Source organism: Microchirus variegatus (genome assembly GCF_963457635.1).
Source record: "Microchirus variegatus genome assembly, chromosome: 19".
NCBI classification, from domain to species: Eukaryota; Metazoa; Chordata; class Actinopteri; order Pleuronectiformes; family Soleidae; genus Microchirus; species Microchirus variegatus.
The window spans coordinates 15,468,182-15,484,715 of record NC_139820.1 but is presented as its reverse complement, the minus strand read 5'-3'; the positions used below and the strand labels follow the sequence as shown (position 1 = coordinate 15,484,715).

Genomic DNA, 16,534 nt, shown 5'->3' with positions numbered 1-16,534 from the left:
AGAATATCAAAAGATTTTCACAGAATGTATATGTTTACCTCAGTGAGTGCACGTGTCCCGCATTTAGCCTTAAAGTGTCTTTAGGCTTCAGGAGAGCACTGAAAAGTCATATGACAACGGTCAAATACAAGATGAAATCCCAGTGCTAGTAACTGTGATTATGATGCACTCTCTCACCTGGGAGTGTCACACTGACATTCCTCTGGTCGCACCTTTTTCAGGTGACCTTTGACCTCACGCAAGTTCTTGATTTTGGTTTGCAGTGTTTCAATCTGAGTGCAACAAACACAGAGCCACACAAATCTCATGATGTAATACATGATAAGTTAGTTACGATAGTTGAGCATTTTTGAAAAGGGTTTTGACAATAGCTGAGCTCATCCCCTGTGCCGAGAACCAGCATGCTTGCTCTCATTGACTTCTAGCAGGGAGTGACACAAGCAAAGTACATTTTTAGCCATTTAAAAATACACAAAATGCAACTTTTAGTGTTTTTTGTTGTTACATTACTATTGTGCCTCAGCAGTGCAATGGTGGGCAGGACCAGTGGAATTCACTTTTGAAATGTCAAACTCCAACCTGTTTGAAGTTGTCTCGCTTTAGTAGCACAATATTACTGTTGCCTCCATGTCTCTTGACACAAATCACTTCATGGGTGACACAAGATCTAAACATGGCTATACTGAGAAAGAGTTCACAGAGAGTTGTGTGGAGCTGATGTTGTGAACTCAATGACAATATTTCAAGACATTTGTTTAGCGCAGTTGCTAGCATTGTTGTCATCTCTGTATGTTGGCCCTGAGCTGTGTACACTACATTTTGCCCTATATCAGCTGGGATTGGCTCCAGCTCCCATTTGTTTAAATTTAAAGTTACACACTACTGTTTCTGCAAAAGGCTCATTTGATCAAATCTACACCTGCTTAAATTGACAATATCTCAACAATACATTATAGTTCACAGAGAAAACCATCAGTGATGTTACATAACGGTGAACAGGAGTTGATCCACTGCTGCCTCCGTCAGTAAATTCAAATCTGTTAGTTTGCAAGTTCAGGGTCAGAAATTATTTTTTTTAAATTTACTGTGTGACACAGTTGACATTATACAGTCGACTTACGCAGGCTTATACTTCAATAGGTTTCATTAGGTGAGTGGCTTAAATGTGTTTTCCTTTGTCCCGGCTTGCAGCCATGGTTTCATTGAGAGGAAGCATCTGTATCTCATGGGACATGCAGCACTGATTCTGTGTCAGTGCCTCATATAAACACACACATAAACTATCACTTTAACAAGGGAAATGGTGACTGTATCAGTACCTCATGTTCAATGTGTAGTTTGTGGTCTTTCCATGCTTGAAGGGACTTGTAAAGTCCTCCATCACACTTAACTGTGTCATTCATAAGAATGGAGCACCTACAGGAACCAGAACAAACAAATTAGTTTGGAAAGAGTATATATGAGCAATTAGTTTTAGCTAATTGTTGGCCCAAAACATAACGCATCACTGCAGAGACATCATATAGACTGCACGCACGCACGCACGCACGCACGCACGCACGCACGCACGCACGCACGCACGCACGCACGCACGCACGCACGCACGCACGCACGCACGCACGCACACACACACACACACACACACACACACACACCTGTAAGTGACTTTGAGAGAAGCAGATGGTGTGAGTCTGTTGTCTGTGCTGGGTTTGGCTGTGACTCCCATCCCACTGAATTCTTCATTGTCCTCCTCATCACGCACTCCTGTCCTCATGCCTTTGGTCCAGCTGCTGTTCCTGGAGCCCAGAGGCCGGTAGCCGTCCTCCAGGTCCACAGCGTACAGGTCTCCGTCCAGCTCAAATGATACAGAGCGAGCCCAGCGCTTCCTCGAGAAAGCCTTACTGAATTTTGTCTCTGTGTAAGATGAGACAGAGGGATCTGAATATGGTGAGAAAAAAGGGATTTTTTTTTGATACTGTAGATCAGGATCTATGATGATGTAGATAAACACAGACCAGTATATACTTGTTTTATTCATTGCCCATGGTTTCCCCTGGTGGCCCCACCATTGTACCACTTTCAGGCTTCCTGGATGGGCAACTTATGCTGGTCCCATATAGTTTCAGAATCATGTGGCTGGGACCCATATTGTCAGCCCAAATATAACCCTTCTGGGGCTCACATGAGCATGCTGACTGGGATATATCTCTAGGAAATTACCGTTTTGTCTCTTTAAAATTGTCTCTCTTTGTCACATGTTATATTGTAAAATTGGGGTACAATGGTTTGTCATCTTTTAGAAGTGGGTCCCCAAAAAGTTTGGGAGATGCTGCTCTAACCCACCACTTGATGGCAACATAAACACACACATCTCATCTCATGAATACTTCAAAAGCAGAGATTAATGGTTCTGTTTGACAAAGCTTTGTTGGCTGCAGCAATGACATTTCAGAGGGAAAACAATGTTATTTTGTTTTCAAAACAAAATGGCATCTATTAATAACTGGCAGAACGACAGTACGTGTGAGTGATAAAAGGAACTTACTCTTCTTGGTGATCAGTCTCTTCCTCTTCAGGACGGAGGTTTTGAAGGCCACACCTGCACAGTTGCAGCTGTCTGAGTTGGAGGTGAGGGACAGTTGAGAGACACCGCTGGCCATCAGAGCCTGCATACGTGGGGCAAAGAGACCAGCCATGCCCTTGCACTTATACAGCCTCAGCTTACCAGCCGGGTCCTCCACGCACTGCCATTTCTGAAACAAAAGCAGTGTGTAACATGAGGATAATGGATATTTAGGCAGCAGAATTAAAGCGTTCTTAAACATAAAAAAAAACAAAAAACAGACAGACCTCTAGATGAATATTCTTTATGAATATCAAAGGGTTCTTTGTACACAAACACATGCAAATACATGTCCTACTCACCTGACCTTTTTAAGGATTAAAAAAAAACCTTTGATGTTAAACTAAACCCTCTGCATATTAGAATCAGAATATTTTTTAACAAAACTGCAAATTATCACTCTACATGAGCTGACTCAGTGTTGCTCATTGTGCTCTGGTTCTGAGCTGCTTGGGGTCAGATACCTGTCCTGGCTGCTGGCAGGATGTCTGGTACTCTGCCTTCTGGCAAAGGTCCTTCACACGCTGGTATTTTGGCAGGAAGTTCTCCTCCTGCGCCATTTCCTTCCCGTCAGCTCTCGTATGTGGAGGTTTCCTGTAAGGATAGGGAAGCACATGCTGTTTGTTTGAGTACAGCAAAGGTAAGGAGTTTGATGTCACAGGAAGACGATGCCTGGAGCAAGATGTACAATAAAAGGTCAATCAATAAAATGTACCCTCTCTCTACGAGGAACGAATCTCGCCATGTTTTCACCTTCCTGCTCAACTGGAATCTGGAAAACAAGCAGAGAGAAATCAAATAGCCCCAGTGGAACAACTCTGTGATATTTGCAAGGAACAAACATGCAGTCCATTTTAAAATGCCATCCTTAAAGGGCTGAGAAGAAAGTGGTGTTAGGTGTTTGTATTTGATTTTTGTATTGCAGATTTCAATATGTCACACCGAGAAAACACAGAGAACAGAGTTCTGTAAAACTTTATGAAGTCCCAATAAATGAATTCTCTGCACATAGACACCTGACCGTTTTAAATGTCATTCTGTCTATTGAAGGCCAAGGTATTGAGGAAAATAGCTGATGTGTGTCTTCACCTATTGACCGGTCTGTCTGTGTCCAGCAGCTTAAGGATCGACTTGCCATCCATTTCTGCAGGGATATCAACACCGGCCATGTCCAGCAGAGTTGGTGCCAGGTCAATATTCAACACAATGTGAGGATTACTGCAGGGGAGCAGGAGTGAAATGATATCTTTAAATATGGCTTACCAGAAAATATCATGTTGTCATTTCGGTTACATATGAGCATCGCAGACATCAGAATACTAAATAATAGTCTCTTACTCACATGGTACCGTGCTCCACATTGGGTCCTCGTACGTAGAAGGGAACGCGGATATCAAACTCATAAGGCATTGACTTTCCCTTGACCAGACCAAACTGGCCGATGTGGTAGCCATGGTCTGAGGTGTAAATGAGGTAGGTGTTGTCCACCTCCCCTGTCTCCACCAACATGTTGTATACCTATGGAGGATATTTCTTTATTTCATTTGAACATAAACTATATATATATATATATATATATATGTTGTTTCCTATGTCATATATGATATAGGAGTAGGGTTATATATCTGGCCCTCGTCAATTTTCCTCCATGCTATGACATCATTGTGTTCACATAACCACGTAACAAAGTAAACAACAAAAGTGAAATACAATGCTAATAGTAACCCTTAATATATTTGACTCTCCTTCATCATCCCTATACCGTGCAAATATAATCTCTTTGTACTTCTTACACTGCACAATATCTTTACTCTCGATTTCCTCACAAAAACAGCCCATAAACGGATATGCACATGCTTTTACGAGTGGTGCCAGAGAAGCTATGTTTTAAATTTAAAGTCTCTCTTAAATCGTAGCCCCCCCTCTTTGTCCATAGACATGTTTTGTATATTTCTAGGAGTAAATTATTTATAGCTTGGTGCATAACTTGTGCCTTTTTGAATTCCATCAGACAGGGCCGGCCCAAACCTTTATGGGGCTTGAAGCAGAATTAGATTTGGGAGCCCCCCTTCCACCTCCTTGGAATAGCCGGCGCTTGACTATTATTGGTACAAATGTAACACTATAAATTGCAATAATTAAACATGTGTTATTTACAGCAACCAGTGTTAAAATCAAATCTATTATTAATTAGCACTTCTGTATTCAAAGTGAAGCTAAGAAAACCCGTTAAATAACTTTGGTTTTTAAAACTTGCACATTGCAGATGTGCGGATGTACAATCTTCAACAACAAACTAAAACCAAATAACTTTTAGATCTCTAAAGATATATAGATTTCTTTAATATGTTAAACTGTTTTTTTCTTCCACACAATATTAGGGCGCCCCCTGGTGATCAGCAGGCCCCAAGCACAAGCTGTGCCATTGTACTGAATATAACTTCAAAAAGAAATTGTTGCTCTTTTGTGTGCATATTGGTTGTTTTTGTGTTTCCCCAAACCTCTATGCAGTACATTGTTTTGTAATAGAATGTTATGTGTCTGAGTCACGTGTCTGCCCAAAACTTTGCTCATATGCCCAAAACCATGAATTGGTCACACAGTGTAAAAAAGATTCACTACATGTTGAATAGTTGATGTCTCCTGTGCTAGTTTCAAGGAAAAGGGGATTGAACAATTTACCAAGCGTGTCAGTGAATACATTACACAGTTCCAGTCAGAATAAGCACAGATCTCTCAGGACTGTTGGTGCGTGCTGGTCTGCCTACCTTCTCCACACTGTCATCCACAGACAGCAGCGTCTGCATCCTCCTGCGCTGTAGCATGTTAGTGAACTGCATGTGGACGGGCTTCATGGCTCCAGTGTAGCGGAGGATCCAGTGTTTGTCCAGGTTTGGGGCATGGTTGTAGCTCGGGGTTCTGAGTGTGGTGGAAGATAGAGATGTTTAAGTCTGTGTGTACACATACTTAATGTATGCAGTACTTTTCATACACATATAAATTGTAGGACAACATGCTTTACACAATGAAATCAGCCCCACCATCAAAAAGGCATTAAAAGAGACAAAACTGTCATCAACGAGGAATGAGGTTCGATAAAAGTAACTAAAATAAAATAAAATCAATAACATATAAAAAAAAAAGTAGGTATTGAAATAGCTTAAAATACCCAGAGAGAGTAAAATAATAAGAGAGGAACAAAGCATTAAAGCAAGATAAGACGAATAACAGTACACAAATAGGGTTAGTCCCAGATTTGAGCCATGGTCTGACCGAGGGCCTTTCTTTTTGCAGTTCATTAGGCACTCTAAATTGAACATATGGGACAAAATCATGAAAATGATGTCTGTAAACATTGCATTAGACCTCGGTGCTATGATTTTTGCAGCACTAGAGAATACTGATATATTGTCCAAAAGGCATCTGATAGCTCTAAATTGGAAGAATGGTGTGGTGCGTCCAATAGGAGCTTGGATCAAGTGTATGGCTCAGTGCATGTCAGCGGAAAGGATAACGTATATTTAAAAAAAAAAAAAAAAAAAAAAATTGGGTGTGGATGAAGGGATCTGGGAAGCATTCAGTAACTTTATAAAGAAAGAAGATACAGCAGAGCTTCTGTTTGGAAAATTCTGCTTCATTTATGCACTCAAATGAAGTAAACCCTTACTCAATATGGTAAACTAAAAACACTGTTTAACTATGTATATTTTATTTATTTATCTATCTATTTACCATCTGTATTTTTTGATGGAAATTTTAATAATAAAATACAATTTTTGCAGTTCTATGTTTTAGTTATATTTAGAGCTATCTATATTTAGAACAAGCTGCTGAATGAGTGGGTGATGTCACACAATATAAAATAAGTGGTATTTGTACAGTACCCTGCTCTGCCCTGCAATAATAAATAAATACAATCATAGTTCAAAAAAAAAGAGAAGAAAACAAGAGTGAGTGGTTGGTTATTTTTGTGTGTTCTTGTTTGGTATTTTCATGCTTTGATTTATTGTTTCATGAATTTGTTCTTACTGTCTGCTTTTAACGCTGTGTCTGAAATGCTTTTATTTTGTAAAGCACTTTGGTCCACTGTGGGTTTATAGAATAAAGTACATTACATAGTGATCTGTCCTGGGTTTACCCCGCCTTTTGTCCTCTGCCAACAGGGATTGGCTCCTAATGACCCTCATGAAGTCTGTATTTCTTCTTTCAGTTAGTTCACTGTGTAAAAAGGGAAAGTAAAGGATGGAACTCATGGCAGTGTTTCTCTCCATACATTTAGTTTCCATATTCTATAACTGCAAAATGTATTATAGAAAATGTTAATAATTGTTAAGTTACAACTTAATCATCTGCAGACCTTTTTTTTTAAACTTTCTTTCCAAAGTAGAAAGAAAACTGTTTATACAAGCCCGACTAAACTGGGGGGGTTACATAAATCATGTAAAATGCAAGTACCAGAGTCAATAAGTGTGTACACAGTGATCAATATTTAACTCCGAGCCGCGTGGAACTTTAATTATTTCAGAATAAACACTGCTAAATAGCTAATGAGATCCTAGAAGGAAATATATTTAATGCTTAAAGTGGATCGATTTGACTTTTAAGAAATGTTAATGTCTCGCACAGCCTGCTCTACTGGGCAGCTCTAATGTAGTGTGAAGATGTGCTTGCAAGGTGCCAAGGTGAGAAGACGCTTTATCACCACAGCACTGTCGGACTTTTACTGCCTCTCTCTCTCTCTCTCTCTTCATGTGCTTGATAATGGCAGAGGGAGATGGAGTGAGAAAAACAGCTAGCGCAGGCATGCTCCGAAAACATCACCCGAGGGAGAGCAAATTTATGGAGAAAGAGCAATTAAAAGTTTGTACAAAGACACCGGGGGCTACATTTTTAAGAATATTCTGTGTATAAAGCCTGTGTGGCACAGGTTAATGATGCTGCGGGGATTAGATGAAGCAGGCGCAGGGTGTGAGGGGTGGCTGGAGACAACAGGCAGAAACTGCAGTCTCATTACTGGCCTTGGATCTGTCTCTCGAGGGCAATAGCAGGTCTGCTATTAGCCAGCAGCAGCAGCAGCAGCAGCAGGCATGGACGGTCAGAAAGACAAAGGCTGAGAGGCTTCATGCATGCACGTGTGTGTGAGTGTGTGTGTGTGTGTTCTAGGTATTACTCATGTTGTGGGAATTGTCTTCCTTATAGGGACAACATATTTGTAAAGTATTACATTTTAAGATGAAAAGGTTAGGATGAGGTAAGGGTTGGACCAGCAGTAGTTAAAGTTAAGGAAATGAATGTAGGTCAATGTAATGTCCCCTAAAGTCATGAAAACCAGAATGTGTGTGTGATTACCTATGCAATATTCCTCTCCAATCATGGCTGACAAAGTGGTAAAAATTAGCTGAGCTCATTACAGCGGTAAGACTAATGTGAACAACACATGAGCCAAATAAAGTGGAGTGAAACACTGCCTGTGGAGAGAAGGGGTGTGTGTGTGTGTGTGTGTGTGTGTGTGTGGTGTGGGGGGGTGTGCCTTTGCTGCCTACAGCGTACTGCAGGCAGAGGAAAATAAGATCGCACTGAGATTATGGAATTTAAGTCATTCTGGGTCAAATGAATTGAGAAGGAGTGTGAATGCGAAGATGAGTCATTTGTGAGCAAATAGCTATGAATCATCTTGTCAGTTTTGCCCCACATCCACACACACAGTGTTTACAGCAAATAGGTGAAGGCATCCCTTACCAAACCAAATGTCCCCTTATTTGTGCAGGTGAGACTATTACCATAAAACATACCATGACAATCTGAGGGCGTATTGCTCACAGCTAGTATTGGTATCATCAATAATAATAATAATAATAATAATTAATCATTCCTTTGAGATGTTAATAATGATTCAAATGTCATCATAAGATGCTCAGCTGTTAACTGAATATTAGAAAATAAGATAAGCAGTAGCTGGTGGAAAAGTCTGGGTTATATTAACTTGATGACATAAATAAAGCCAAAGTCATATGGTGGGGTAGTGGCTCACACCATTACCTTGCTGTGAGGCAACAGTGCTAGCCACTATTCTGCTGTAAGGCCTCATAGAGTTTAGATTCTCTATCCCGAGCCCGAGCCCAACCCGGGCTCGTAATTACAGTTAATGTGTCACGCCGGGCTCGGACACAACCTCTAAGGCCTCCAGATTCAGGTTTTATTAAATGGAAAATAAAAAAAGAGGCTTATGGAAACAAGCCTGATGTCATGATTTTTCTTACATGTGCTGTGATGCGTTGGGGAAGGCGGAGCTATACTGTGGGGCGGAGTCCTCTGGGCCATGTGGGGCGACATGGCTCAGGACCATCATGACAGGACGGTGAGGGTACATCATCTTGGACATGCGGAAGTAGTTGATGCTGTCATTGGTGATGACGTCAGTCAGGTAGTCCTGTGGAGTGGGCAGACATAAGGTGCTCAGTGAGTGACAGATGTAACTTAAATAATAACCCACAATGGATGTGATTGCAGTCTTTGTGCCTTAAAGGTATAATTCAAGTATTTTGAAGTGTGGTCGTATGAAGCACTGACACAGAGTCACATGATGTCCCTGGCTCACCCCTTGCACTTGAGACACGAAGACTTGCTTTCCATGAAAAGATGGACTTTGGTGAAGAAGAGTGTTATGAGTTAAGTCCGCTATAAATCTTTTTTTTTTTTTTTAATAAAACAATTTATCAATGAAATAAACTCACTGTACAAAGCAACATTCAAATGTAAGTAACCTTTGAATGTTTTCTTTCAGTATTCTGTCTGAGAGAGGAATTAGTACAATTTCTACCTTTGAGTAGTTGCTGCTGTGTTTCTCTCGTACTCCGTTCCTGCAGAGGGTGTAGTTGTAGAAACGTGAGTTCTTCACCAGTGCCACCCATTCCTTCCAGCCAGGGGGCACATATGAGCCATTGTACTCATTCAGATACTTTCCAAAAAAGGCTGAGTGAGGAACAGGATAATGTTAATGTTGCCCTCTAATCAACCCGTGAAGCTCTCAATTTAAAGGTCTAGTGTGTAACTTTTGGCAGAAATGAAACTCAACTTGTTTTTTACAAGTGTACAATTATATGAATTGCTGTTTTTCATTACCCCAGAATTAGCCATTTATATTGGGTTTAAACTGTTTTTACAGTGGCCCACAATGTTTTGATGCTTACTGAAGGCTACATATGTTCTGAGGTGAGGGATATTCAAGTGAAATGTGAAACTTCACCAATACATTTTACACACTGTACCTTTAAACTACATGTGGGTATAGTAGTTAGCTACGCGATCACCTGTCCTGTATCCGGAGTTGTTGAGGTGCACAGCAAATGTGTGCGGCTCGTGGTGCGCTTGCCATGAGGGTGAGGAGCAGTTTTCGTTGTTGGTGAAGGTGTGGTGGTTGTGCACATACTTTCCCGTCAGGATGGAGGACCGGGAGGGGCAGCACATAGGTGTGGTGGAGAAAGCATTGGAGAAATGCGTGCCGCCCTTTTCCATGATGTGCCGAGTTTTGTTCATGGCCTGCATTGAGCCTGGGAGAGAACAGAGGGGGGGAGGGTTGTGTGGAGGGACAGGAGGATGAGAGGAGATTCAAAGCCCATGAATTGAAATGCAAAACAGTTAGAGACTGTAGAAAACGTGAAAAATATAAACGTGGCATGGGGGGTAAGAGAAAAATCATTTTGGACATGGTGAGATATAAACGGGGAATACATCTTTTTGGTCCAAGTGTAACCTATTTGGATGCTGTGTGGTGAAAGCTTTTCAGGGTGAAGGTGATTGTTTGGGGAAACAGATGCTTGACCATAAATTCCTGCTCTTCAATGGGAGTCTTTTAACCAGCAATCACAGGGGAACAAAAGATGTCACAGAGGCCATTATACAGCCACTTCAGTCCAATACGCCGCTAAAGGAGTTAAGCCGGTAGGGAGATGGCCAGGATTTGGCAACTAGACAATGGAAGTCATAGGCCGCCCTCATTTCGTGCCAGCAATGGAGGAGTTGGCAAGTGGAGCAGATGACTTTGAGTGGGCCAGTTGTGATAGTGCCAAGAGGCAGCATTAGGCTGACTTTCCCTCCCTCCGATGCTGTTGGAAACACAGGGAGAGAATCTCCATACCCACGGGACATGTACACAAAGCAAAAAGAGAGACATGCACACACAGGGAACACATATGCATACACGCACACAAGAAAGGACGGATTTTTGAGGAAACTCTCTTACCCAGCTCCATGTCCTGATCATCAGTGAGGATCAGGATGATGTTGGGTCGGATGTTGCGAATGTGCCGGTCCTTCTGCAGTCGAGACCTGAGGCGATAGCCAGACAGATAACCAGAGCCCTGAGCCACAGGGATCACTTCCACCAGGACAAGAAGGAGCAGAGGAAGAGTGACTGAGGCGGAGAGCACGTGCCCTGCCATCACGCTAACCTGCAGTCACCTCCACGGTCCTTAGTCAACCTGAGACACAGGACACACACACAGAGAGAGAGAGAGAGAGAGATAAAAATAAACATACATGATAGAAACGCCCTACTCAGCCATTACAGGGTGCTCTTCTTCACAAATGGAGCAGTTTAGGCTGAGCTCAGCTTGTTAATAAATCATTAATGATGCATTAGTGTGGTGTCATTGGCTGTGTGTAATGATCTCTGGTGATGAGCACATGGCTGCCAGGCTGAGGCTAATGGGCCTGGGCCCAGGCCAGCACAGGCCTCACCTCCCCTTGGCAGGGTTAGGATGGATATGAGGGATGAGGGGAGGTGAAGAGTAAAGAGAGGATGAGAAGAGGGGAATGAAGAAGGGGTCACTGAGCAGGGTGACATCTTACACTGAACAGAAAACTGTGTTTAGCACCTGTGTTAAAGAAAGTAGGAGAAATTACAGTAGCAATATCACAAAGGCTAATAAAATAAAAATGCCTCTGGGTGTGCAGAAAATTACAAACGCTTCTCTCTGTGTAGTCAGAAAAAAATATAGTCAATTTTCTGTCACATTGAGCTTTTTCTAAATGAATCTCTGCATGACTTTCACCAAAACTACAATCCTTAACATTTCCTCATAAAATCCCCCTGAGTTTACCATGGCAACTGTTACTGCTACACAGCAGTACACACCTGACTGTTGTCTTGTGTATAACCTGGAATTAGCACAAATGCAATATAACAAAGCAATATCAGCAGCGGTCTCTACTTTGGATAGACCCATGTTCATTACTCATCAAAGTGACTTTTCAGGTTTTTATTCGGGTACTCACTCATGGTCAGTGATAATCTTGATGTAAGTGCAGCCATCGTCAGTAAACACAGACACTCTCATTGAAAACATGGCTGTCAGTGAGCATACGAGGACAATCACATACAGCTGTTAGCCACTTAACAAAAAGCTCACATCTTAAGAATAATGTTCACTGCTTTATATTAAACTGTTAAACTGAAGTTTATACATTTAGCACTCACCTGTATAAAAGTCCATTGATAAAATGTGATTGGATTTCGTATAACATCACAACATAACACATGAACACACTGATGGAAACCGCAGTCACTCAACAACTCCTTTGCTGTGTGATTTTCTCTGTAGGCTTTGGTACAGGGAGTGAGCTGCCTAGAACTGTCTCACTGTGAGAAAAAGCTAACGCATTCTTAAAATATCATAGACTTAAGCAGGTGTAGATCTTATTAGGTGATACTTCAGTGGCAAAATAAGCTGATTTACCTTGTGCCCCCTGCTAACAGCCATGTTTTCAGTGAGGACCAGTGCCCATGTCTAATGCGTTCTATTTAACTCAGGGGAATTATGTCAACCCCAAGTTCACCACTTGAACTATTGTTAGCAATACTAACTCACTAGCTATTAACTATAAAAGTAGCCATGTTTGTATGGTGGAAGCCATCTTGGAATCTCATCTGGGAATGGGTGAGGTTGCTCCAAGTTTCCAAATTGAAAGTTCAGGGGAATGACCTCACACTTTTAAGCTGTATCAGTGAAGTCAAAACTGCATGCATCCACATAAAAAAACTATTCAATGAAACAACAATCAAACGTAAAACATTCAATGAAATATATTTATCAAAAGATTACCATTTTTAATCAGATTAATCACAGGGTAGCTGTGGATTAACCACGATTAATTAACATTCGTAAATATGCCAGAAAAATTCAAATTTTCTCTTTATATTGTTGTAGGAACGGAGAGATAAATAAAGTATGTGAAAATATAAATGTAAAGAACAATAAAATACTGTAAATAACTTTAAAAAAAAATAATATATACATTGCACTATAAATAACTCACATTATAAACAAAATATAAAGTATAGAAGTTAAATAGTTTTCTTAATAAACCCACAGCAGGAAATTCCTCATCAGCACCTTTGAAGCACTGCTTCTACTAGTTAGCGTTAGCTAGCATTCTGACGCTAATGTTAGCTGCTGTCTGTGTCCCCGTTAGTTAGACAAAGTAACTGTTAAGTAACAGCAGTCATTTACTGTTAATGTTACGATTATATCATTATCTTACAACTGTGTGTCTTTCTTTCTTTTTTCTTCATCCTCTTTTTTTTCTTCCTCTTCTAACTACCTGATTGATAACTCCTCTTCATTTTCCTTCAGCTTCATTTACAACATCAGAACGATAACTTCACACAGGTTAACGTGAGGAGATGTGGGGCCCCGCTAGGGAGGTTTCTATGGGCTGAAATATTGCCACCAGAAACTGAATTTGAATCATTTATATTCGAATTCGAATAGCTAAACTTGAATAATTGCATAAAATAACTGAATTTGAATCACATCATTTGAAATTGTTTAATTTGAATTATTGCATTGAAAAACTGAATCTGAAAAGTATAATTTGAAATTGAATTTTTCAAATTCAACACTCCATATCTCTTCGCATTTAGTTCTCACAATTCAAATTCAGTTCTCAAAATTCAGGTTCAAATTACTGTGACAGACGTCCGGGTAGTTCAAGGATGAAGGAAGAACAATCGAGCGCAGATACAGGATTATCGAGCTGGAGAACTGTGGCTGAGGACATGAATCTCGTTCACGCTGTCATTCACTCTATACTCTAACGTACTGCACTCAGGGAGGAGGTGAGTCACGTAGCAGGGCACTGGGCTCCTGCTAAGCACTGAACGATTCGGTGAACGAATCTTTTGAACGATTGAAACTGATTCAAGTGATTCAGTACACTCAAATGAACTGCCGATCCCATCACTAACGGCTAGTGAGTGAGTGAGTGCGTGCGCGCAGCCAAGGCGCGGCGTGCGAGCTAGCTAGCCCGTGAGCGGAAGTCGGGTTTTTGTTTACATGTGTGCCCATGAATGAATAGTGATGGCGACCGGAGCAGGTAGTGAGCGTGTTGAATGTTACTGTGCAATCAGCTAATAAAGCCGAATTCTCTTCAGCAAAAACGGCCTGTCATGTGTGTGCCATCAGGAGATAAAGCAGGAATTAATTAATAATGTCTTTGTCTTGATTTCAACCTCCAAGAGCTGCCACGAACGGCTTCCTTAACCACTGGCTGTAGCTCTATCCTACCGGTAAGTTTCACTTTACGTTAACTCAGTCAAGTAAACAAACTAACATAAACTTACCGGTAGGATAGAGCTAGAGCCAGTGTTTAAGGAAGCCGTTAGTGGCAGCTGTTATCAACGCCAAGCCGGCAGATCATGTATCTGCGCTCGATTGTTCTTCCTTCTTCCCTGAACTAACCGGATGTCTGTCACAGTAGCTAATTTGAATCTGAATTTTGAGAACTGAATCTGAATTTTGAGAACTGAATCTGAAGATAAACGTGAATTAAATTTCAAATTATACTATTCAGATTCAGTTTTTCAATGCAATTATTCAAGTTTAGCAATTCAAATTCAAATATAAATGATTCAAACTCAGTTTCTGGTGGCCCATATTTCAGCCCTCCTGAGATGTCATTGCAAATCAACCATTGTTATTAAGGGGGACCGGGATGCAGCTGCCCACTGATGCATTAAGTGTCGGGTGTCCCCTATCGGCTCGGGGCCCCAAGCAGTTGCCTGCCTTGCCTATTCATAAACTGCACGCCTACCCTTACCGCAATGAAAGTGAGAAAGTGCGTTAAAAAAAATGAATGCGTTAATTCCACAAATTATTCATCCTGCGTTAACGCGTTAATTTCGACAGCCCTAATTTAAACATCAGGCAGAAGCTATATCTTGATAAATACACTTCTTAATAACAAAAGACTTCATTAACCTTGTTTAATCCATGTTCCTGATTCTGTCTTTTAATGACTCACATCAGAGCAGCCTTATGCTCCAGTGACCAGAATCATTAACACCGTTTACAAGAAAGAGTGAAAGATACTGTATTCCACTGAAAGGTAGGGTTCTGAGCAGGTTTATGAGTCCACAAGGAGACGAGTTTGAAGATTAAGATGCTCACAAAAACACAACGGTAGGCTTTCTCTACTGGGACTGGAAAATAGTCTGTGAGGATTTGCAAAGGCAAGTCAACACAAATACAGCAGTACATATAAAATACAATAAAAAACAAGATAATGCAATTACAACAGGTGCTTTATTTACACAGAGTAAGAGTATTTAAATGTGAGTTGAATATATAAGAATTTGTCTTTGTTCTAAAGTTCCCTGTTCCTCTGTGGTGTATGAATCAAGGTCGTCCCTATCACACAAGAGCCACACATGCTCTACATCAGCGGTCCCAAACCTTTTTTGCTCCACGGACCGGTTTAATGTCAGGAAATATTTTCACGGACCGGTCCCCTAACGCCCTCTGGTCGCTATGGTAACGCTTAAACGTGCATGTACACAAAACAGCTGTAAATGTTTCATTAATGTTGATATATTTGTTTCAATCGCTGAATGAAGCCTGTCATATTTGGAACGAGAGTCGGGACCTTAAATTGCTTGCACAAAACTATTGATCAGCACTCAGCATTTGTTTGTTGTTCATCAAGAGCGAGTAAAGCCCAATTTATACTCCTGCGTAAAGTGCTCTGCATAGGTTACGCAGAGACTCTGCGTCGACGCAGAGCCTGTCTCAGAGCCTCTGCGTCGTCTCCGACTGCACAAAATATTTTTTAAGTGTCCGTCACTCCGTCAAGGGACAACAGAGACGGCAAGAGCTGCGATTGGTCCTCAGGACAGGCCGAGCTAAGCTGCTCTGTGCCGGCTCACAGTGCGCACCGAGCGTCCACAGAGGCGGAGCTGATCACCGCCGATAATGTCACTGCCAAACTATAAATACGTCATATCTTAACACACACAACACATGTTAAGACTCTAAATGGCCAATTTCTCGCCTCAAATTATCTTAAAACTGTGTTCAAGAAATGAGAAACGGCCACCGTTTCAACAACAAGAACAGTCTTTCTCTCTCTGACGCCATTGCTCACTGTAGCTAAAAGCACAACAACCTTGTGCAGCGACCCCTACTGATCGGGTGGGAAATTGCAGCGCGTATATGTCCACGACGCAGAAGTATGAAGGCTCGAGAGGTCTCCGTGGTTACTCAGTCAGATAACGCATTACGCAGTCGGAGAAGTATAATATAATAACGAGTGCGAGTGAGTGAGGTCTGCGGTCTTGGCCATTAGTTCATTTACTTATTTTTGTGTAGGTGTGGAGGCTGAATACGTTGCTTTTGGCATGGTGATATCTGAATTGTTAATATAGAGCTGAAACAATCGATTACTAAATTAATTGTCAACTATTTTGATTATCGATGAATTGGTTTGAAGCTTTTTTCATTATTCAAACAAGATTTCTGATTGTTTTACCTTCTAAAGTGTGGATATTTTCTTTGTTTCTTTGCTCCACATAACAAATAAATCATTAAAACTGAATTATTTAGGTTTGTGGACAAAAACAAGACATTTTAGAGC

The 16,534-nt window shown here is 41.1% G+C and overlaps 1 protein-coding gene across 1 annotated transcript in view; it reads right to left on the bottom strand.

Annotated features, from left to right (window-relative positions):
• Window positions 1–16,534, bottom strand: part of sulf2a (sulfatase 2a) — a gene marked incomplete at its 3' end in the record, with an annotated part of 64,758 nt that overhangs the window by 1,703 nt on the left and 46,521 nt on the right. Inside the window, exons 3-16 of the mRNA XM_083906400.1 lie at window positions 10,866–11,103; window positions 9,934–10,173; window positions 9,444–9,595; window positions 8,884–9,053; window positions 5,392–5,542; window positions 3,966–4,141; window positions 3,713–3,841; window positions 3,339–3,395; window positions 3,088–3,217; window positions 2,546–2,753; window positions 1,656–1,938; window positions 1,320–1,416; window positions 178–272; window positions 39–98 (exon numbers count right to left, since the gene is read on the bottom strand). Coding sequence (XP_083762526.1) covers window positions 39–98; window positions 178–272; window positions 1,320–1,416; window positions 1,656–1,938; window positions 2,546–2,753; window positions 3,088–3,217; window positions 3,339–3,395; window positions 3,713–3,841; window positions 3,966–4,141; window positions 5,392–5,542; window positions 8,884–9,053; window positions 9,444–9,595; window positions 9,934–10,173; window positions 10,866–11,064 — 2,147 coding nt within the window. The 5' untranslated portion in view covers window positions 11,065–11,103. The remainder of the gene's footprint in view (window positions 1–38; window positions 99–177; window positions 273–1,319; window positions 1,417–1,655; window positions 1,939–2,545; window positions 2,754–3,087; window positions 3,218–3,338; window positions 3,396–3,712; window positions 3,842–3,965; window positions 4,142–5,391; window positions 5,543–8,883; window positions 9,054–9,443; window positions 9,596–9,933; window positions 10,174–10,865; window positions 11,104–16,534) is intronic.